Source organism: Amblyomma mixtum, chromosome 3 (genome assembly GCF_055824585.1).
Source record: "Amblyomma mixtum isolate Tamu chromosome 3, ASM5582458v1, whole genome shotgun sequence".
NCBI lineage: Eukaryota > Metazoa > Arthropoda > Arachnida > Ixodida > Ixodidae > Amblyomma > Amblyomma mixtum.
This window is the reverse complement of record NC_143014.1, coordinates 92,402,827-92,425,494: the sequence shown is the minus strand read 5'-3', so window position 1 is coordinate 92,425,494 and position 22,668 is coordinate 92,402,827. Positions and strand designations below refer to the sequence as shown.

General features: G+C 45.4%; 1 protein-coding gene across 2 annotated transcripts in view; it reads right to left on the bottom strand.

Moving 5' to 3' along the window:
- LOC149350944 (HEAT repeat-containing protein 3) overlaps positions 1–16,384 on the bottom strand; it is a 47,042-nt gene extending 30,658 nt beyond the window's left edge. For both annotated transcript variants that reach the window (XM_089580108.1, XM_089580109.1), the window contains exons 1-3: positions 16,068–16,384; positions 13,923–14,095; positions 9,803–9,887 (exon numbers count right to left, since the gene is read on the bottom strand). In XM_089580108.1, the coding sequence (XP_089436234.1) occupies positions 9,803–9,887; positions 13,923–14,095; positions 16,068–16,208 (399 nt within the window). In that variant the 5' untranslated portion in view covers positions 16,209–16,384. The remainder of the gene's footprint in view (positions 1–9,802; positions 9,888–13,922; positions 14,096–16,067) is intronic.
- Between the last annotated feature and the right edge of the window lie 6,284 nt (positions 16,385–22,668).

Genomic DNA, 22,668 nt, shown 5'->3' with positions numbered 1-22,668 from the left:
TAGTTCAAAGTCGGTTACTACAAAGACAGCAATCGGCCCGCGAATTAAAAAACGCGGTTTTTAAAAATTCATAACAAATTGCCGGCTCAGTTTCGAAGACTCATACTTGGTGTGAATGCCTCTTAGCATCATTTGTAAGTATTGAAAATATTTAAAAGTGACTTTTAATTCATTGCATAGTCCCTTTAACTACTGCCGGATCTTATACTTGTGCCGCACGTGCACAAGAAATGACAGTAAATGCTTAATGCCTTAGGTCTGTTAATGCCATTGATTTCGAAGCTAATGCTACATGTCCAGATCTGATGTAATTACATGTGTATCATGAAAATAATGCCTGAAAGTCAAATTTTACCAGATTGTAAATAGAGCTCATTAGAGCAAAATCCATGTAATGTTAAAATTATCTTGCAGAAATTGCCGCTGTTCTTATTTGTTAAGTCGAAAAAGTAGCCATGAACCCACATGAGAATGAAGCCGAGGGTGTTAGAAGTGCCGATCAAAATGGCACCATTCATAATGAAAACATAGCTGAGGTGAGTCATCTGACTGAATGTTATGAATCAAACATTTACTACTTGATGGAAGGTTGTTTCCAATTATGTTCCATGCTCTTTTGAGAGAGGAACGGGGATGACAGTACATTTTTCTTGGGCGAATGATTGGTTTATTGGGGTTTAACGTCCCAAAGCAACTTAGGCTATGAGAGACGCCGTAGTGAAGGGCTCCAGAAATTTCGACCATCTGGGGTTCTTTAGTGTGCACTGACATCGCACAGTACACAGGCCTCTAGAATTTCGCCTTCACTGAAATTCAGCCGCCCCGGCCGGGATCGAACCCGCTCTTGGGCAAATGAGTTGTGGCGAACTCAGTAGGTTGTGAATGAAAGTAAGGCCAATGCCATTAAAACCATACATGTGGATCTACACCATCGTGCACTACGCTAATGCCATTAAAAGTTAAAGGTGCACTAAAGAGGAATCTGAACTCGTCTTTTTACTGTGGGAACTCTATCTACACGTTCCGAGCATTCTTAGAAACTTCGAGGTACTGTCCTGTGTGGCTGATGTCCCTAATTTAAATTGGATTAAACGTCCCGGCTTCCACCTTGTTTTGAACTCACCACTGACGGTAGGACTCAACCAACCTTTCAGCCAGTCCCGTGTCGGCTTGCCACTCTGCCATCAACAGAGTGGATACGTAGCGATCGGCGAAAGCAGCATCCACGCGTATTTTTATTTCCACTGACCTAATTTGCAGCTGCGTTGTCTCTAACTGGATGTATTTATTCATGGAAACCTAAAAAACAAAATAAAAGCGAAAGCGAAGCCGCCACGCGACTGCCTGAAAGGCACTCCATACGCTAGTTGGCACCTCCTACCTTCGGCGATGAGTTCAAAAAAAGGCGGGAGCCAGGACGTTAAATCAGATTTAATTTAGGGAAATCAGTTTCTAATAGTGCTCAGAACTTGTAGACCCAGTTCCCACGGTAAAAAGATGAGTTCATTAATCTTTAGTGCACCTTTAAGGCACCAAGCTCTTAATGCCGTTAAATGTGCCCATGTGGCTCAGGTATTAGCCTCATTTGACTAACGAGAGCAGTACTAAATGCTTTCCCAAAAGGAAACAACCCTGAACAAAAGATAATTGTCAGAATATGTCACCACCTTGCAAAAACACAAGCCCACTACGTCGTGTTTTGGGTATGAACCAATCAAACATTATACAAAAGACCCTTAAATTCACAAGTGCACTTATTCACATCATGCCTGAAAAAGTACTGTTCTGACTTGACACAATTACATGCACACCTTCTGATTTCATGGCCATTTGGGCAAAATTAAACATTTTGGGCTATGACAATTTTTTTTTTTTGCAACTATTACCACCTCCCTACAACACTGTAACGACAGCAGATTTGTGTACCCATAAACAAAAATAAAAATGCACACATTACAAATTCGAAGGGCTTGACACCACAGAGTCATCAGCATTGTGACAGTCGATTAACAATCCACTAATAAAGTTTACCAGCAGTTCAAAGCACCCACTAGCTCACAGTAGGAGTGTTTATCCCCTTCAGTCACACACTATAATTCAAAGCGGGGAAAATGTTAAAATTTTCAGATTTTTTCAGACGCTTGCCAAGGTTGCACAGAATTTACCCTCTCATATGCTTAATTATGCACTTTCTGAGGAGAATTCACATTACACATCTTGACTAACAACGGTCTCAGAGTCCCAGTTATACAGCTTTTGACTTATTCCTGTCATAAGAACTTTTTATGCGCACTTTCTGAGGAAAATTCTTATCTACAGATCTTGACTAAGAACGGTCTCAGAGTCCCAGTTATACAGCTTTTGACTCATTCCTGTCATAAGAACTTTTTATGTAAACCTATCGGTGCATTTTAAAGCAAGCAGCCTTGCAAAATGTACAAAAAAAAAATGTGCCCTGAATGAAGCTATACCAGAGCTACTCTAAAAAGTAGGGGCATCCATCTTAAAACATTTTACCTTAATTACACATGCCTGGCTTGAAATGGTTCTGCAGACAATGCTGCACATTCGACCTTCTACACAGGGATTTGGCTGTACTTAGGACCAACATTTTTAAATATACTTATTTTCCAAACTGCCGCTGCGGAGTCGGGCACAACTTGTCCCTAGGCGGTGAAGGGGCGCTGCGGCCGAAGCTTGCGCCACTTCTGCAGCGCGAACGGTCTGGCCTGTTGTTGTCCTGTGTGCGCGCACGGATTCTACACACGTTTGTGTTGTACACATAGCAGGCTCGTAGAACCAAACTGCCTGTGCCCGGCTTGCGCCCCGGGCATGTGCCGCTCTGCTTTATTTTCATCTTCTGCCGCATTGCGTAGCTGGCACCAAGGCACCAGCTGGGAGCGCCGAACTGAGCACCACCACGTTGTGGCGTCAGTGGGCGCTACAGTAGAAATCGCCTGTTGATGTCCCAGTCTGCTCACTTGAAGATGTAGAAGCATTTTTGCAAATTGTCCACAATATGCTGTCGGCTGCCCGCAGCAATGCGATTTTGTACTTGATGACGCGCATGCACTTTTTCGTTCAACAAAAACCCATGAGAATGATTGCGCGGTGCAGGCACAGCAGGAAAGAAAGAAAGCGAAACTTACTTAAGAGAATGTGTTCGTCATTGTTTATAGATATGTTAATGAACTGCATCGTTTGCTTTGAAATTGCACTGAAGAACGGAGCCTCGTTCCACGTTTAATAACAGCGGGCATTCCTAATGTTAACGCATCCTCCACGCTACCTTCAGAGATAATGCAGAGGTTTTGTGGCAGTGAAGCGTAAACCACAACCAACAAAACGGATACAAATATTTCCGCTCTGCACACACGTACGCAGATGAAACAGCTGCAACAAGAAACGCAGTTATAGAACTTGGCGAAAGCTACAACGTATGAATGCGCACATGCATTGATTGCTGCACAAGCAGCGTTGAAACAGTTTAATCGATCATTAAAAGCCAAACAGATCTGCAGAAAAAAGAAAAGCAAACGCACTATGCATACCGACCCTCGTAGAGCAAGCGCAACCTGCGACGCGCTAGCAGACGCCGCCCGCTGCATCGCTCAACGTTGGCCCAACTTTTGACCGCAGCGCCGCGGTGGCAGGAATCGCAGCGGGCGCCTGCTCCCTATGGGCGCTGCACGAAGTTTATAAACTAAGTATACTTAAAAACGTTGCTTAGGACAGCACCTGAAGGGGCTACAACAGAAGCACTTTTTCCCCCACCAACATCTGCCAATAAGAGGCATATTTCGCCGATCTGAGACTAAAAGTTGATAACTTAACATCATACCTCCTTAGTGCATGACATAACGCTGGGTTGTACATACCCTTTCATGTAATATCATGACGAGCAAGGTAAGGAGACTAAAGATACTGCATTCAGTTGAAGCCATTGCTTTGTGCACTGTTACTTGCATGCTACAAAAGTAGAGCACGTCAACTTTGTGAAAATTGTGCATAACATTTCTTCGTAGTTTTGCTTGCCACAACAGTAGACATGTGTAATGTATAACAGCGGAGTGGTGGGAATGACCATGAGCATTTTGCAGCTGGCTTTGTAGCAGGCAAAAAGCCAATTTGGAGATGCTTTCCTTCATTTTGTGGCAGAAATCTGATGCTCAGAAAGCATGCATAAACACAAATCTATGCTTTTAAATAGTTCCTCTGGACTAGAAGCAGATAGGCCCTAGTATTTAACAGCACCCATTTTTTAAAACTGAAAACAAAAACCTATAGGTTGTACGTGCAGATAGCACTGCACTAGGTTCAAAATTTTTTTTCACAATTTGGCTTGCAGCTATCCTCCCTTTCAAGCTTGAGTAAATATTGTTTTGCTCACATTGAAGTCATTAAAGTCTTGATGCTTCATACAACTTGGTACAGCAGAACCCCTTTATAGTAGAAATCTTTGCTCATCATGTCACAATTCCCATCACGCCTGCCGCGGTGGCTCAGTGGTTACGGCGCTCGGCTGCTGACCCAAAAGATGCAACTTGATCCCAGCCGTGGCGGCTGAATTTCAATGGAGGCGAAATTCTAGAGGCCCGTGCAATGTGCGATGTCAGTGCACATTAAAGAACCCCAGGTGGTCAAAATTTCGCAGCCCTTCACTACAGCGTCTCTCACAGCCCGAGTCACATTAAAGAACCCCAGGTGGTCAAAATTTCCGCAGCCCTTCACTACAGCGTCTCTCACAGCCTGAGTCGCTTTGGGACGTTAAACCCCAATAAACCAAACCAAACAATTCCCATCACAAAAAAAGTTGGTTTGGTTGGTTTATGGGGTTTAACGTCCCAAAGCAACTAAGGCTATGAGAGACGCCGTAGTGGAGGGCTCCGGGAATTTCGACGACCTGGGGTTCTTTAACGTGCACTGACATTGCACAGTACATGGGCCTCTAGAATTTCTCCTCCAAAGAAATTCCAGCCGCCGCGGCCGGGTTCGAACCCGCGTCTTTTGGGTCAGCAGCCGAGCACCATAACCACTGAGCCACCGCGGCACAAAAAAAGTGACAAAGCCGTATCAACAAAGAAACATTACAAACGGTCGCTCCATTATCAGTGCCTTTACTGCTATGCCAGTTGTTGGTGATAACATATGGCTCTGAGGACGCTGCCTGGCAATTTAGCTACTTACTGAACACATAGGAGTGTTGGTTTAGAAAAGAAGCACTAGTACCACACTTGCACAAATATAACGTGGTCACGAATATAATGCGACCTGGGAGTTCGAGTCCATACGAAAACGAAAGCTTTGTGTGGACACAGTGGCGTCTTTCACAGCTCAGCATCAGTTTTTTTTCCTTACCTACTCCTCAGTGCTCCTTCTTTGCTCTGCAGCACATGCTGCCTTCCTTCCACATTCGAAACTAGTTTTATTTTTATTTTCGTGCACACCGCACGCTTTGTCTCACAGCCGAAAGGCCTTTTGAAAGTAGGCTTCACCTTGCAGTTCTTGTGCCCCGTGTTATGTCACCTCAAAGCATGCTGTTTTATCACTTTTGATATTCATTTGCTTACAGTGCTGGCCTTATAATTACTCAGTTATGTATCATTGTTCGCAGATGTCCTAGACTGTGCATGCAGCAATGTTCTCATTCTCCAGTAAATGCGTCGCCATGGCCAAACGCACTTTCCTACAACCGTTTCTATGTTAAGGTTTGGTTTATGATTTATGGGGGTTTAACGTCCCAAAGCGACTCTGGCTATGAGGGACACAGAAGTAAAGGCCTGCAGAAATTTTGACCACCTGGGGTTTTTTAACACGCACTGAGATCACACCACAGGCCACTGGAATTTCACCTCCGTCGAAATTCGACCGTCGCGGCCCGGATCAAACCCACGTCTTTCAGGTCAGCAGCCTAACGCCATAAACACTCAGCTGTCATGGTGGCATTTCTTTAAGGATAAATTTACAATAAACAAAAAAAAAGTACAGTCTATGGAAGGCGAAATCAGACTGCACTTTCACTTCAATATAGTTGTGCTTTTACTATAAGTGAGTTTACTATAGCGGGCTCTACAGTAAAAACGTTACAGATCACTGCGGCACCTGCATTGAAGAAATGCGTAAGCATGACGTCACACCTTATGGCGTCACACCAAGGCGTCGACGTAACACTTCCACACTTTTCATGCCAATTGAGACTCGTGACCAGAAGTCGAGACCCTCAAACCGGAAGTCAATCACTTATCAATCAATTATCGATACTACAATGGATTGTCTTCATGACTGGAAGTGTTGCACCACATGACTGGAAGCGCAGGCGAAGCCAATGTGTGGTGCCAAATTTGAAAACGAAAGCATGGTGCGAAGTTTGAAAACTGAGATGGCCAATGATGGAACTTAATGATTGAGTAAGATGGTTGGTTGGTTTATGGGGTTGAACGTCCCATAGCCTCAGTCGCTTTGGGACGTTAAACCCCATAAACCAACCAACCATCTTACTTAATCATTAAGTTCCATCATTGGCCATCTCAGTTTTCAAACTTTGCACCATGCTTTAGTTTTCAAATTTGGCACCACACATTGGCTCCGTCCGCGCTTCCAGTCATATGGTGCCACACTTCCAGTCATGTGGTGCAACACTTCCGGCGTTTTCAAATTTTGCGCCACTTTTGCTCCGGCCCCTTCTATTTTTGGGCATTTTTGGCTTTAAATAATTAACTAATTAATCATCGTAGCGCAAAACATCGAAGACAAGGGAGAAGAGGAGACAGGCGCTATCTTTCAACTGAAGGTTTATTCACGCGAAAAAGGAAATATATACAAACAGGAATACAGGAAAAAGAAATGAAGGCATGCTCACCCAAGACAATCTCTAATACTGGAATTTCACTCTCTAGTAGTGTGGTAGAGGGAGTGCTGACGCACGTGCCGCCGGCCTTACGAATGCAAAATGCCTCTATTATCTCCCTGACTCTTCTGTTCTTATGACGGAAGATGGCTTCACTTTCTTCTAATATTGTATGACATTCTTGGTTTTTGCAGTGCAAGCTGAGGTTGCTGGGTGGCCGCACCTACTTCAGATCTCGCTTGTATTCTAAGAGGCACTAATTTAAACAATGGCCCGTTTGGCCGATATAGTTGCTACCACAGGAGATGGGAATCTTGTAAAACTGGGCTCATTGTCCATGGCATGAGGGGCGACTGATGATTAATCGTGCAGTTGTCATTTTTCAATTCTCCTCCATCCTTGATGCGACGAACAGACTGGCAGATGATACCAAGCTGCCTTCCTGCCGAAAAGACGACGTTGACATCATACTTGGCGCCTACTTTCTTGAGGCGATGAGAAATGCAATTAACATAAGGAATGACTGCAAGCTTTTTCCTTTACAACACACCTGTCTCCTGGTCACGGCTGTTTACACCTTTCTTGAGCTTCCTTCTCAACCTTTCGCACAGGCGTCCTATCGTGACATCGGGGTAACCAGCTTCTTTTAGTCTTGCTATCTGGCCAAGAAAACTTTCTTCAACCAGATGGTGGCATGATTTCAAAAGAGCAAATCAAAGCGAAGAAAGGGCAATACTCTAACCAATTTCGAGTGCGCTGAGGCAAAGTTCAGCAAGGGTTTCGCCATACGCGGAGCATACATCCAACATACGTGGTCTTCAGTCATCTTGATGTTAACATCAAGATACTAGATTCATCCTTTCTCCGGTTCTTCTGCTGTGAATTGTAGCCCTTGTTTATACTCCTCAAAACTCTGCAAAATCTTCTCTACACCATCCTTCCTAAGTCCAGAGTTCATAATTCAGAAGCTGTTCTAAGGTTTCTACCGGAAATAAACCCCGGCCAATGCCTCCTGTTCAGTGTGGATGTGGTGGACCTTTACAACTCCATTCCACACGTCGGGCTCATGAACGGCATCTAAGCCTGCATCTCTGAGCAGAATGATGCGTATGAATTCACTGAACAGTGTGGCATGTCCTTTGAAGAGTTTTTGGAAGTGGAGAAATCAGGGATCTGCATATTCTCGAGATTTGCACCTGTTCTGAGCGATATTTTTCTGAGTATGGTGGTCTAAAGTTTGATTTGTATGAACTCTGGACTTGGGAAAGATGGTGTAGAGATTTTGTAGTTTTGAGGAGTGCGATCAAAGGCTAGAATTCACAGCAGAAGAACCGGAGGACGGACGAATCCAGTATCTTGACGTCAACATCAGGATGACTGAGGACCCCGTGTGTAGGATGTATGCTCCATGCACAGCGCACTCTAAATTGGTTAAAGATGGTATTGCCCTTTCTTCACTTAGATCTGCTCTTTTGAAATCAAGCCACCACCTGGTTGAAGGAAGTTTTCTTCGCCACATAACCAGAAGCCGGTTACCCCAATGTCACGATAGGACGCCTGTGCGAAAGGTTGAGAGGGAAGCTCAAGAAAGGTGTAGACAGCCATGACCAGCAGACAGGTGCGTTGGAAAGGAAAAAGCCTGCAGTCATTCCTTATGTTCATTGCCTTTTGCATCGCCTCAAGAAAGTAGGTGCCAAGTATGACGTCAACGTCGTCTTTTCGGTGGGAAGGAAGCTCGGGACCATCTGCCAATCTGTTTGTCGCATCAAGCAGGGAGGAGAATTGAAAAATGACAACTGCATGATTAATCATCAGTCGCCCCTCATCTTCTGTGATAGCAGCTATATCGGCCAAATGGGTCGTTGTTTAAATTAGTGCCTCTTAGAACACAAGCGAGATCTGAAGCTGCCCAGCAACCTTAGCTTGCAGTGCAAAAGCCACAAATGTCATCCAATATTAGAAGAAAGTGAAGCCATCTTCTGTCATAAGAACAGAATAGTCTGGGAGATAATAGAGGCATTTTGCATTCGTAAGGCCAGCGGCACGTGCATCAGCACTCCCTCTATTGCACTACAAGAAAGTGAAATTCTAATATTAGATAGTCTTGGGTGAGCATGCCTTCGTTTCTTTTTCCTGTATTCCTGTTTGTATATATTTCCTTTTTCGCGTGAATAAACCTTCAGTTGAAAGATAACGTCTGTCTCCTCTTCTCCCTTATCTTCGTGGTTTAGCGCTACGATGTGTACCAGATGAACAGTTTTACACTTCGCCTCAATCAAAATACAACAACCATGGGCTCAGCAGCCGCAGCCATAGCCACTGAGCCATCATGGCAAGTAGAAACACCAGATATCACAGAATATAAGCATCGCCAACATACTGCTTTGTTTAGTAAACGCAACCATAAAGATTTGAGATCAAGCATGGTAAGTAATTTCTACCACACTACCACAAAAGGTTTGGTTTGGTTTATGGGGTTTAACGTCCCAAAGCGACTAAGGCTATGAGAGACGCCGTAGTGGAGGGCTCCGGAAATTTCGACCACCTGGGGTTCTTTAACGTGCACTGACATCGCACAGTACACGGGCCTCTAGAATTTCTCCTCCAAAGGAATTCCAGCCGCCGCGGCCGGGATCGAACCCGCGTCTTTCGGGTCAGCAGCCGAGCACCATAACCACTGAGCCACCGCGGCGGCCTACCACAAAAGCTAAGCTGGTTTTCCTTCACTTGTATCCTGTGATGGAAATACGTCTTGTGTATAAATGTCAGCATGGGGCTCCAGCTTCAAAAACAGTGTCAAAAGATCCTCTTCGTGGCAACTAGCCAGTGAAGATAGACCGCAATAAAGCATTTGTCTAATAAAGCAAGCTAAGCAGCTCCAGGCAAAACTTGTACTAACAGGACTGAAACGAAAGAAATATAGCATTGTTGGAATGCAGTTAAGCATAAGCTTACCTCTTTCAGTAGGCCTGTCAATGGCGTCATGATGTCGTAAAGGATAAGTGTTTGACATGCTTTATGGTCTATGGCACTGATGTTCCTGTGCGCAGAAAAATAAAGCAGGCATCAACTACAAATCAAGCACTTCAAGAGAGACACGCAAGGTTTGCTGAATTCCATTCTATGATGCCTTTTGTAGCGATAGCCACACTACGCCAGCCACTTCGAGAGGTCAGCGTGACTACGCGCTGAGCTGTGGCACCACCACTCTGCCAGCTTTGCGCATGCGTTGAGTGAAGTCATAGCTTGTAGCTGGTGTGCACGCCACGCACCTCGCCACTGCGACGTCGACGCCACCCGCCTCATCAGCTGTGCGCATGCGCGGAGTGATTTCAGAGCATGCAGCTGGTGTGCGAGCCGCGTGCCTACATTACGCTAACATTTCAAGCCTTCAACGTGGCGGCGCCGGGGCTGGTCACGTGGTGTGGAGCAGCTGCCGGCGGCGCGGTGCGCCAGTGAAACCGAGTGGGGGAGGAGTGGAGAGGGGAGGAAGAGAGAATCCACGTCCAGGGACGAAGATGAAGAAAGGAACGCCCAGCGAAACGGAGCGGCGAAAGACCGACTTTGCAATTCGACTGAGCGAGTTACACTCGGCCAGCTTTAGCTATCGCGTCACTCTAGGCTTAACCAGAGCTAAACCACACCCATTTTTATTAATACCCACAAGAACAGATTTTTTTTTGTTGACATCACAACAAGGTAAAACTAGGTTTGATAGACAACCCTTTTGAAATAAGCCAATAAGCAAGAGCCGACATTGAATAAATCTCCGACTACAGGCTTATATACACTGTGAGGCAAACGTGCACTAGATGTTAGGGCAGAAAGACAGGCTAGTTGGTCATTGTAGCTTGCGTACATAATATCAGCACATTGAAAATTACATGCAGGACAGGGCCAGGAACATATGCACTGGACAAATGCTGGTTGCATGTGTCCAGCGTTTGTTCCTTTTTACTATGCCCAGGGAAAGTTTTGATGTACTCACATTATGTACACAAGCACAAGACATGCTTACATTAAGAGAAATCAAACAGTATAATCAAAAGTTTACAAATAGATATTTATTTATTTATTTATTTGGAATACTGCCAGTCTCTAGTTGAGACCATTGCAGGTGGGCATTACATGTATCAGATTTAACAAATTGAATTTGATTACTCAAAGCAGCTTTTTGAAATTCAAAACAACAAGGAGCAAATCATGCAGTGCAGAAAACAAAAACGAAGTTAACAAATTTATACAAGCACTTTCACAAAAGGCAAGTTCAGAAGAAAACATTGGCACAACAGACCGCGTACTGCAAGATATCGACAAAACTAATCCAGATCATTGTTTTTTTTTAAAACACAGTATCTAGTTCAGAGCAAAAAACTGAAAGTGAATTCGTGTTAGTAATGGATGCATCTGGGCTATTCCGTTCTCTTGTTACTAGCGGGAAGAAGGAGTTTTTAAAAGTATCACTGTGATGTACATATTACAATGACTATACAATGACTATATAATCACAACAGCTGATAAATGTTACACATGTGCAGAAGCTGGCGTACCCCACAAGTGGCACCATTGGAGAGAGAAAAATTCAGCACTTATTTTACTGTCCATATACAAGCAGCACTCCCAAACTCATGCAGTGCCACTGCACTAACTGCATAACACAGGGCATTAGGTGTTACTGGTGCTGTCGCGTGTGACTGAAACAGTGCAAAAGTTAGGGCACCAGTTGTTTCATGGTTTCATAACAGTGCAGATTAAGGGGACACTGAGGGAAAGTAAAAGATGGCCTGTATCGATAAGGTACTGTGTTTTAATCACAGAGACCACTCACACCAAAAACAGCTTTTATAAGCCAGAAAAGACTGAAAAACAAAACACAGGTGTTGCCACCACTGGCCAATTTCATAAGTAAAATGCGTGCATCAACACCGATTTTTGGGGCGAGGATCCCGGAAGCTACCACCACTATTAACTTCAAAACGGTGGCAACCCGTCCTTATAGTAATGATGTCATGAGTTTGAATTACTGGCAACAGATTATTAAATTTCCTCATCGATAAATGTGTCTTGCTTCTGGACAAATGTCAACAGAGCCAAAAAGAGCCTTAGAATCAATTTTTACAGAGAACAATAACTGGACCGAGTTGTGTTCAGTCACAGAGAGCAAACTGAGGTTTGCCGGTAGGGATAGATTACCACACTCAAACAACAAATACACTACTTTCACTGGAAAAAAAAAACAAAAAAAACTTTTGTAAGCTAGAAAAGACAAAGAATGAAATGCAGCTGCCACCATCAGCTGCTGATTTCACAAGTAGGCTACGGTCCAACCAAAACAAGCATTTCTGGCTGTCCAACTTAAAGCATGCCTGGACCTTTTTGTTGTGTCTCCGCGACTGGATTGGATTGGCAATGTCAGATACACTTTCAAAACTGCACGGTGCCAATACTGCTCACTTTCCATTAAAACTAGTGTGACTGGAAACTTTTGGGGCTTTTTTGGTGCAGTGTGGTGCAGAAATACACAATTGAATCGAAATGATCCAACTGATGCAACTGCTGCACCACTGTTAAATACTATCAGCAAGCAAAACCAAAGCATAGCCACATTTCCACTGAGGCCGCAGTATCATTTGCAAGAACAGGTCTTTAATCAGTACCTTGATTAGCGTGTTTTTTGATACTGAATGCTAATGGTTAAATTATCTAGCAATAAAAAGCAGAAGAAAAACAGTAGGCAGTGCACACAAACTACACAGCAGTAAAAGGAATTCCCTCAGCCCATGCAGGTTAATTTTATGCAACAGCTTCTAAGATTGAAAACAGAAGACAACAACAATCACATCACAACTATTTGCTGCAAAAACACTTAGCCTCATTCATTTGAAAATGGAGTATCTGAATAACATGATTCACAGAGAGTCTAAGCACATTAAACGCTCCGAACTCAATTTGGAAATCCTATCCACAATGCATTTTCAAAGCATAAAAGTAAAAAAAGGCTCAAGGGTTGCAGATTCCATAAAAAACAACATACAGTTTCGTATACATCAACTGGAAGTGGTACCTAGAAATGCAATACGCCATGTTTAAAGGGATACTCTAAAGGGAAATATCAAACTACACAAGACGCATAAATAATTCCTATCCACCTAAAACCATATTCGCCGTTCCACTGCGCAGAACACATGGAAGGCCACGTGCTCACATACCTTCACACACTGATGTCGTGCATGCATGTGCGTGTCTGCATGAGCGCATAATAAAAATAAAGAAACAAGCACTGCAATGTCATAACGCCAGCAGCCTGCACAAAGTAGCTGATTTGACGGATGAAGTGAGAATGAAACAGCTTCGCCAGACACGTAGCAAGCACGCACAGCATGAATGGTTTATGGGGTTTAATGTCCCAAAGTGACTCGGGCTATGATGGACGCTGTAGTGTAGGGTTCTGGATAATTTAGACCACCTGGGGTTCTTCAACATCCACTGACATCGCACAGTAGATAGATCTCTAGCACTTCACCTCCATAGAAATGTGACCGCCGCAGCCAGGATCTAACCTGCGTCTTTCGGGTCAGCAGCCAAGCATTATAATCAATGAGCCACCATAGGGGCTCACAAAAGCATGAATCCTGATGAGAACTTGGTGGTTCTGCACTTGCCGAGTACAGTGGCTACACACAACCCGAGTGCAGAGAATGCGAGACGAAAGCTTCAGTGATGGTGTTTGTGACTGACCTTTCTCTTTGTAGTCTGTTTTGCGTTGTTTTATTTACGAGGCCCTGAGCACTGTTCGCTATGCTCGCCGTGCTGCTTTCCTCGTATTTTGACAGCAATTGCCCATCGAGACAGCGAAATGGTGTTTGCTCATGAATACGTCACTCGCTGCCACTGCACGACTCTTCCAGTGGCGGCACCACATGTACCTCACTTTTACGCAATTTTCTGGCTTATAAAAGCGTTGTTTTCAGTAAGAACGGCATATTCGCTATCAAGCAAGCCTACCCTATCAGTCTAGCCTGACTTAGTATTCTCCTTTAGTGTCCCTTTAAAGTAGAGCCTGCAGGCTGCTTACCGAAGGGCTCCAGCAATAGAGTGTCGTACGGCACAATTGTTGTCCAGAAGAAGGGGCGCTGCCGTTCGGATAACGGATGCTGTCAGAAGTGATTCACAGGTGGCTGGATCTTTTGCAAAGTTTGACATGATGCAGGCAGCACATTCCCGCTGCTCCGCATTACCATCTTGCAGCTGCAATCAAAGAATGACACATGAACAGTATAACATATGCCAAGCCCTTGGATTAGGGACCATCTGCAAAGTTCTATGCAGTGTGCAGACCTGGGGACAAATCAGGTACAGTGCCGAAGTCTTCTAACACACGAGTGGAGGCACACATGGTCCCTGCATGCAGTAGCCGCGCGCCTGGGGTCGCGCAAAGGTTTTATACCCATGCCACACGCGCACAAGAAATGGTAGTAAATGCTTAAGGCCTTAAGTTCGTTAATGCCATTATTTTCGGAGTTGGTGCTACACGTCCACATTTAATGCCATTATCGAAAGTGACGATGACGATAACGCTTGTAAGGTAGTCAAAAGTTTCATCTGAATATAAACATTCCTAATGAGCGCAATATAACGGGAATGTTGTTCAAATGTAATGTAAAAACGCTTTTCCAGAAAATGCGGCTGTTCCTGCTTTAAAAGTCGAAAAAGTAGCCATAAACTCGCATGTCAGCACATAAGTCGAGAATACCTGTCAATAAGGCTGGTTAAAATGGCACTCTTCGCATCGAAAATGCGGTATTGATGACTAATCTGACTGAAAGTTAAGAATTAACCATTTCCTACTGGTTAGGAAGTTGTTACTAACAAAGCTGCATGCTTTTCTGCGTGTGGAATGAGAACGAGAGTACACATTGCACGGGCGAATACCCGTGCCACACGCGCACAAGAAATGGCAGTAAATGCTTAAGGCCTTAAGTTTGTTAATGCCATTATTTTCGGAGTTGGTGCTACACGTCCACTTTTAATGCCATTATCGAAAGTGACGATGGCGATAACGCTTGCAAGGTAGTCAAAAGTTTCATCTTAATATAAACATTCCTAATGAGCAGAATATATCGGGAATGATGTTCAAATGTAATGTAAAAACGATTTTCCAGAAAATACGGCTGTTCCTGCTTTACAAGTCGAAAAAATAGCCATAAACTCGCATGTCAGCACATAAGTCGGGAGTACCAGTCAATAAGGCTGGTTAAAATGGCGCTATTCGCATCGAAAATGCGGTTTAGGTGCCTCATCTGGCTGAAAGTTAAGAATTAACCATTTTATAGTGGGCTAGGCAGTTGTAACTGACAAAGCTGCATGCTTTTCTGCGTGTGGAATGGGAACGAGAGTACGCATTGCACGGGCGAATGAGTTGTGGCGAACTCAGTAGGTCGCGAATGGCAGTAAGGCTAATGCCATTAAATTTATGCGTGTGGCACCGCACGAATGCCATTAAAACTTAAGGCAGTAAGCACTTAATGGCATTAAATCTGTCCGTTTGGCACGGGTATTACTGGCTGCCAACAGCACGGCAGGCACGTTCGAATGCTTCACGTTCGAAGGCACGTTCGAAGCCCCAGAATCTAGCACTGCCACAGTGCAGATATTTTCGCTGTGCAGGTGACCCACGTTTTTTTTTTTTTTTTTTTGCAATCTATGCGCTATGCTCTAAACGGATTAAGCTAGATGTATAAAAAAGCCTGCGATGGCACTGCAACGCATTTATAGTGCGACCTGCGTTGTCAACCACATGAAGCTTTAACACGGACACAACGCAGATGAAACAAAAATGAGGAGCGAAAGTTAAACGACGCGCCTGTCACACGTGTACCAAGCCACGTGCGAGAATGGAACAGATGCTGGTCATGCGTGATTGCGCAGAACGACGAGCGTCTGTAGAATATGAAGCCTTGTTAGCACTTGTAACACTTGACGATTAAAAAATTTAAAATAAGAATAGCTTGTCGGTCGCTTTCTTTTGATGCTCAGTGAGGATCACAATATCGCAAAACGACGTCGGAGGCCGAAGGCTCTTGCACAATGGCTAGCAAAGTGCAGGCAGAGGTTTAGAACAAACCAACTGAACGATTTACACAGTATGCGCTTTACCGCGGAAGGAGGAAATGCGTGACAGTAATATAGACATCGTGCACGAATTTAGCGCGCCTCTTACCATGCCAAGAAGATCGCGGACATCGCTGCTAGTGACATCTTCCCCTGGCAGTTCTCCGCCTTCTTTCACGTCAGGAATCGACGGCAGTCCACAAGGGTTGTGTCTTCGGCATCTATACTTTTTGGTTCTAGCTTTTCCCATTTGGATCACAGAATTTTGAGCAACTTCGCTTTCACAAATAGGCAAAATTAGTCGAATCGAAGACCACGAGTCCCTGCAACTGTGTCCTTGCCGCACGGTTCCGAAAAAAAAATAGCCCGTGCGCCCGTGCGCCCGTGCAGCGAGGCGCTGGGCCGCCCGTGCACTCGTGCCAAGGTTGCCAGATCATTCCAACCGATGGTTGCCAAATTGGCCTCCGCAGTAGCCCAAATGTAGCCAAAAGCGAAATTTTTAAGTAGCCCAAAAGTAGCCAGATATCTTTATTTTTTGTGAGTTAACTGCTTACCTAAAATAATTTATTTTATGGTAGGATATTTACGAGTTACTTTTTTCCACACATGACTTCTGATATGGTGGCCATGACATGGTTTTTCCGCTCCGTGCGCACCATCGCTGAGGTACAGTGAACTGCGGAAGCCTTTAATGCCTCATACTGTCGTGACCAAGACGTGTTAGCAAATGTGTCCGCGTTTCGGATGCATGCCTTGTATGGGCATTGGTGAATCAATATCCAATCGATATTTAGTCGGGTGCATTCGAAAGAGATCGGAACATGATATAAAGGGATTTCATGTACCTTAACACTAATTAATCAGTGGAGTAGTTAAGGTCAGGTGAACTATCACTAACCATACATTAACTAGTATCACGAAATGTGTAAGTCATGCTTAACTATATCATTAACCATCATTAATAGTTAGACGTTTCATAGACATTGTGTCGAACATTAGAGTTCCATCACTTGACAGGTGAGTGACAGGACATGATGGATGGCATTAGAACAATTGTAAAGACTAATCACCCTAATTAACCATTCTAGTCAGACCACATAAATAAAACCGAGTCGGATATTGGTCGAGTTGGGGAATCGAACCAAGGTCTCCGGAGTGCGAGACGAGCACGCTAACCACTCCGCCATGTTGGCTCGATGGTTTGGAATGAACTAAGGCGCGTCTAGCTAATACGGCGTCTTCGTTCACTCCAATCCTTCCCTTACGGCGAGGTTCAAGTGTCCATCGAGATGGTGCGCCAGGAAAAGCTTTCGCCTTGCAGCACTTTAGAGAGCCAAAGTGCCCCCTGAATTTTTTCTAGGTCACTGTAGCTGAGATTATGAGCCACGGAAAGCATATGATGCAACTGTTTAAGGAGTGCAGCAACACAGGCATGCAAGCTAATTCATAAGGCAAATCGGTCTTCATCAAAAATGTCGCGTTTTTCTTCTCAAAGAAAAATAAAATCACAAAGAAAAAACAAAGCACACATATAGCACCCCACAGTAAAGTCACTGAGCAATGTTATGCCTTCAGCCATGCAGTATGATTCAAGCCTTCGATGATTTTCCAGAACGTAACATAAAAAAATTGGCTGTGGCTTAGCTTGGTTAAGCCCGGTAATTGCGAAAGCAATATCCGTAGCTACGCCATGGTTCAGCTGGTAGTGTAGCTGGTGGCGGTGCTTGTGGTTAGACTTGTGGTGATGCATCGGTTATACAATCCAATATAATCCAATCCAATGAAATCAAATCCAATCCGCTAGGCGCGCCGCGCGAGGCGGGTAGGGCGGGCTATAGAGTATTCTAGTACACTATAGAGCGGGCGCAGGAGTAGGCAGCAGCCATCCTCCATGGCAGCAGCCGGCAGCAGCTACCAAGCGCGGCCTCGCCTCGCGACGGCCGCGCGATGGCACAAGTTGGAGCCCTGCTGCTGATGATGATAACAACTTTTCTTATCCGCCAGATAAGGAAGCCCCCTACTCCCCGTCCCCAGCACGCAGGCCTTGGTGACGGGGGCCGGGACCACCGCGATTAGAAGCAGGCGAAAAGGTCTTGATTCCTCGCGGCTTCTTCCGCCAGGCGGATGGCTTGTTGCTGTGAAGCAGGGGCCTCGCTCTGCAGCAGGGCTTCCCAGGTTTCTCTACAATGTATGTTTTCGTTAGCCCCTGGGGAGCTAGCGCATTCCCAGATTATGTGGTCGAGGGTCCCTCTCGCCCCACAGTGCTTGCACTTATCGTTTCCTTTATCTCTATGAACATGATAGGCCCAGACCGGGTTTATGAAGTTCCCAGCTTGGAGGCGTCGCCATGCGATTGCCTCCCTATTGTTTAGACTTTTATCCGGTGGTGGCAGCAGTCTCCTCTGTAACCTATAATTTCAACAATTTCCGTATAATTTTTCAGACGCTCGTCCATGTTCCGGCAGTCGGGCAGCTCCACAGCTACCCGGAAGTAGAGAGCTCGGGCTAACTCGTGGGCCGCGTCGTTGCCAGGAATGGACGCGTGTGCGGGAGTCCAAATTAGGCTAACTTTTCTGTTTAGCTGTCTACTGGCCAGAATCCTTGCCGCTTCCGGCGAGATCCTACCCTTTCCAAAATTATAGATGGCCGTTTTGCTATCGCTAATTATAAAATTGGCTTCCGTTCCAACGCAAGCGAGCGCTATCGCAACTTCTTCAGCTGTTTCCGCGTTGCGGCTTCTAATGGTGGCTGCCGATGCGGGGGCACCTCGGCCGTCGACCACCGAGGCGACCGCCGCACCCGACTTGCCACTTGCTGCGTCCACGTACGCAACGGACTTGCTGTCCATCGGATCGAAGCGTCTGATAAGTGCTTCTGCCCTCTTCTCCCTCCTTTCAGTGTTGAATATGGGATGCATGTTACGAGGGAGTGGGGGAATGATTAGATTTTCTCGGCAGTCCTGCGGAATGCTCGATTTGAATCGTAGACCCCTATCTGTTTGCAGGCCTATAACATTTCAAGGATGGCTCTGCCTGTGGTTGTTCGGCTTAATCTTTCGAGCTGTGAAATTTTAACAGCCTCCGCTATTTCGTCCCAGGTATTGTGCACTCCCATAGAGAGCAGCTTCTCTGTGGAGGTGCTAATCGGTAATCCCAGGGCCCTCTTTATGCACCGTCGAATGAGCGAGTCTAGTTTCTTCTTCTCCGCATCCGTAATGTTTAAGAAAGGTGTGGCATAACTCACCCGGCTTATTACGTATGCTTGAATTAATTGGAGCCCTGCTCTTGCAGCTGTTACGTCACACCGCTAGGCGCGCCGCGCGCGGCGGGCGCAGGAGTTCGGCAACAGCTACCAAGCGCGGCCTCGCCTCGCGACTAGTATTTATACCCAAACCCGGGAAGAAATTGGGGTTAGAAAATTTAAGGCCCATTTCGCTTACGTCATGCGTGGGCAAGCTCATGGAGCACGTGGTGCAAACTCGCCTTAACAGATTTCTAGAAGAGAACGAGCTGTGTCCCGACACGATGATAGGATTTCGAGCGGGGCTATCTGTAACCGATGTCATGCTACAGCTGAAACATCAGATAATAGAGGCGCAAACAAAAGATACGAGAATAGTGGTAGGCCTTGATGTGGCGAAGGCCTTTGATAACGTCCGCCACGATGCTATCCTGGACAACCTCACTTCGCTAGGGGTCGGAAGCCGAACCTACAGTTATATTAAATATTTTCTAACGAACAGAACAGCTGACATCAGCATTGGCAATTGTAGACGGAAAGGGATTCGACTTGGAGCCCGTGGGACACCACAGGGATCTGTGCTCTCACCCATCTTATTTAACATAGCTATGATTGGCTTACCAAGCAAGCTGGTAGAGATAGAGGGACTCCATCATAGTATCTATGCGGACGACATCACGCTCTGGATGAACCACGGAAGCGATGGCTTCGGTGCTCTGCTGAAAAATCAGAAATCCTTGTGATGACGGCACAAGCCCCGAAAAAGAAGGAAAATCCGAACATCACTGTTAAGGTAGGTGGACAGGCAGTCCCACGGGTGGACTGCATGCGCATACTGGGGCTATACGCGCAGTCGACAAGATGCAACTCCCAAGCATTGGAAAGAATCCAACGTAGCGCGCAGCACACCAGTAGGCTTATTCGACGAGTCGCCAACAAGCAGGCAGGCGTAAAGGAGGCCAATCTGCTTAGGCTACTACAAGCCTTTGTAATAAGCAGGATTGTGTTTGCTGTGCCGTATCTAAAACTCACCGTCTCCGACCGTAAGGGCTTAGAGTTAATCATAAGAAAAAGTGTCAAGGTAGCTCTGGGTCTTCAGCAATGGGCTCCGACAAAAAAACTGCAGGCCTTAGGAGTATCAAATACCATAGACGAGCTTATAGAAGCTGCGCTCACTGCGCAGTTTAATCGATTAACGACCAAGAAGACGGGTAGGTATATCCTATAAGGAAGCTGGGATACTCTCCCACGCAGACAAAATACCTTGAGGTGGGAATTCCTGCTGAAGTGAGGCAGAAAATAATAATCCCCCTTATGCCACGGAATATGCATCCCGATGCATTCCGGTTCCAAATTTCTCCCCCTGCTCGCTTGCTTCACGGCAGTCGCTGTGTTAATTCGCTTCTTACACTAATTTATTTCCACTGTAACACCACTGATTGTATTGCATCATCGCAAGACCAAATCGACGTCGACTCTGTTCTGCTTTGTAGCGTGTTTTCGCTTGAAATACAACCAAAATAATGTAAATGTCTTTCTATGCGTATGCAGTGCGATGTGTGTGTTGAGACGCGCTGTGCGCACAGTTGCATGCATGGATAGTCTGCTATAACCCGGCCACTGGCAACTTTTACATGCTGTGAGGAAAATACATGTATCGTTTGCTAAACTGTGCAAGCTCAGCCCTTCGTTGCCTTCGCAATGCAGCGAGAAAAAATAATATATAATGACCAACGCGTTAAATTAGTTCAGCCGCACACATAACCGACTGCCGTGCATACGCAGAACAGCCAGCCTACGCTGGCATATTATAACCACGAAAAAACACTCGTACCTTTCGTCATTTTCATTTTCCGCGCTCTGGACACGTTCATACGCAGCACGCGCTGATCTTACGGTGATGCTGGGCAATACGCCATGTCGCAGCATAAATAAAGTTGCGAATAAACGATGCACGAATGCAGGGCAGTTGCCATGCAGAAGGCAGTGCGTGGAGTGCGTGGGAGAAATTTGGAACCGGAAGTAGCTGGCAGACGATTTTCCCATGGTTGTTTGCATTCACTTCGGAAACGCACCTCACCTATTGCTATGCAGAAGGCAGTGCGTGGGAAATATTTGGAACCGGAAGTAGCTGGCAGACGATTTCCCCATGGTTCTTTGCGTTCACTTTGGAAACGCACCTCATCTATTGCCTCACATGTCGGTGGACACCCGAACCGCGCCTTAAGGGAAGGGAGGAAGGTGAGAGTTAAAGAAGGAGAAAAAGAGGTGCCGTAGTGGAGGGCTCCAGAATTATTTAGTCCATCTGGGGATCTCAACGTGACATCGCACAGCACACGGGCACCCCTTTGCGTTTCGCCTCCATCGAAACGCGGAAGCCGCGGCAGGGTTCGAACCCAGCAATTAGAAAAAACAGTGTTTTGTACCGGAGTGAGGGGACTAGTGATGTTTACAAGGCTAGCCGTGCGGGCTAGTTCGTGGAACATGAATCCTTAAAACAACGCAAAAGACATGGACACAGTGTGTGTATCTTCTGTCTGTGTCCCTTTTTTCTCGCTGTTTTAAGGAATCTAGTGATGTGATCGACTCAGAATGTTCGAAACCACTGGAGCTGACGTTTATAGCAACTTTTGGGCCACTGATCAGTGGTGAGGACATTGTACATGATGCTGGTGGTGGCGGTGTGCGAGTATCACTAGTGGAGTATTTTTAATAAAGTAGTGACAAAACTCAGGATTTTGGTCTGGGCTAGTTGGTTCACTGCTACAAAAGATTAATCCAGCGCGACAAAACAAGGACAGTGCCCCTCCTGGCGGTGGAAATACAGAATAGCGACGCTAATAGTTCCCATGTAGCACTGAGCATTAAAATAATCTTATAAAATTGTTGTGTAAGTTGCAGTAACATAACATGTTAATTCAGGAAGTTATTCTAACGTTAAAAATTAATAACTTCATGTGTTGTATCATAGACATCAGTTTAACATTCAAAGTAAAGATTTTGCTAATGCGTGTTCTAAATGTTATTACCCAGACAACGCAAAGACGTCCTGAGTATGACCTCAGGATGTTCAGACGTCCTAAGGTTGACTAACTGGTCCTCAAGCAGTCCAACTAGGTCCCATTTGTCCATCCGTTGTGCATACTCAGGATGTCTTGAGGGCCATGTTTGGGGACGTTTTCAGTAATAGATCGGGATTTTTATCAAGAGCTTCTTTTTCATCGGAGTGCCTTTTTCAAAGCTACTGTAAGCGAAAGTAACCAGAATAAGCAAAAAGAATGGTTTGGTTTGGTTTATTGGGGTTTAACGTCCCGAAGCAACTCAGGCTATGAGGACGCCGTAGTGAAGGGCTCAGGAAATTTCGACCACCTGGGGTTCTTTAACGCGCACTGACATCGCACAGTACCCGGGCCTCTAGAATTTAGCCGTCATTAAAATTCTGGATCGAGGAGGTGCCGAAGGAGGTTCCA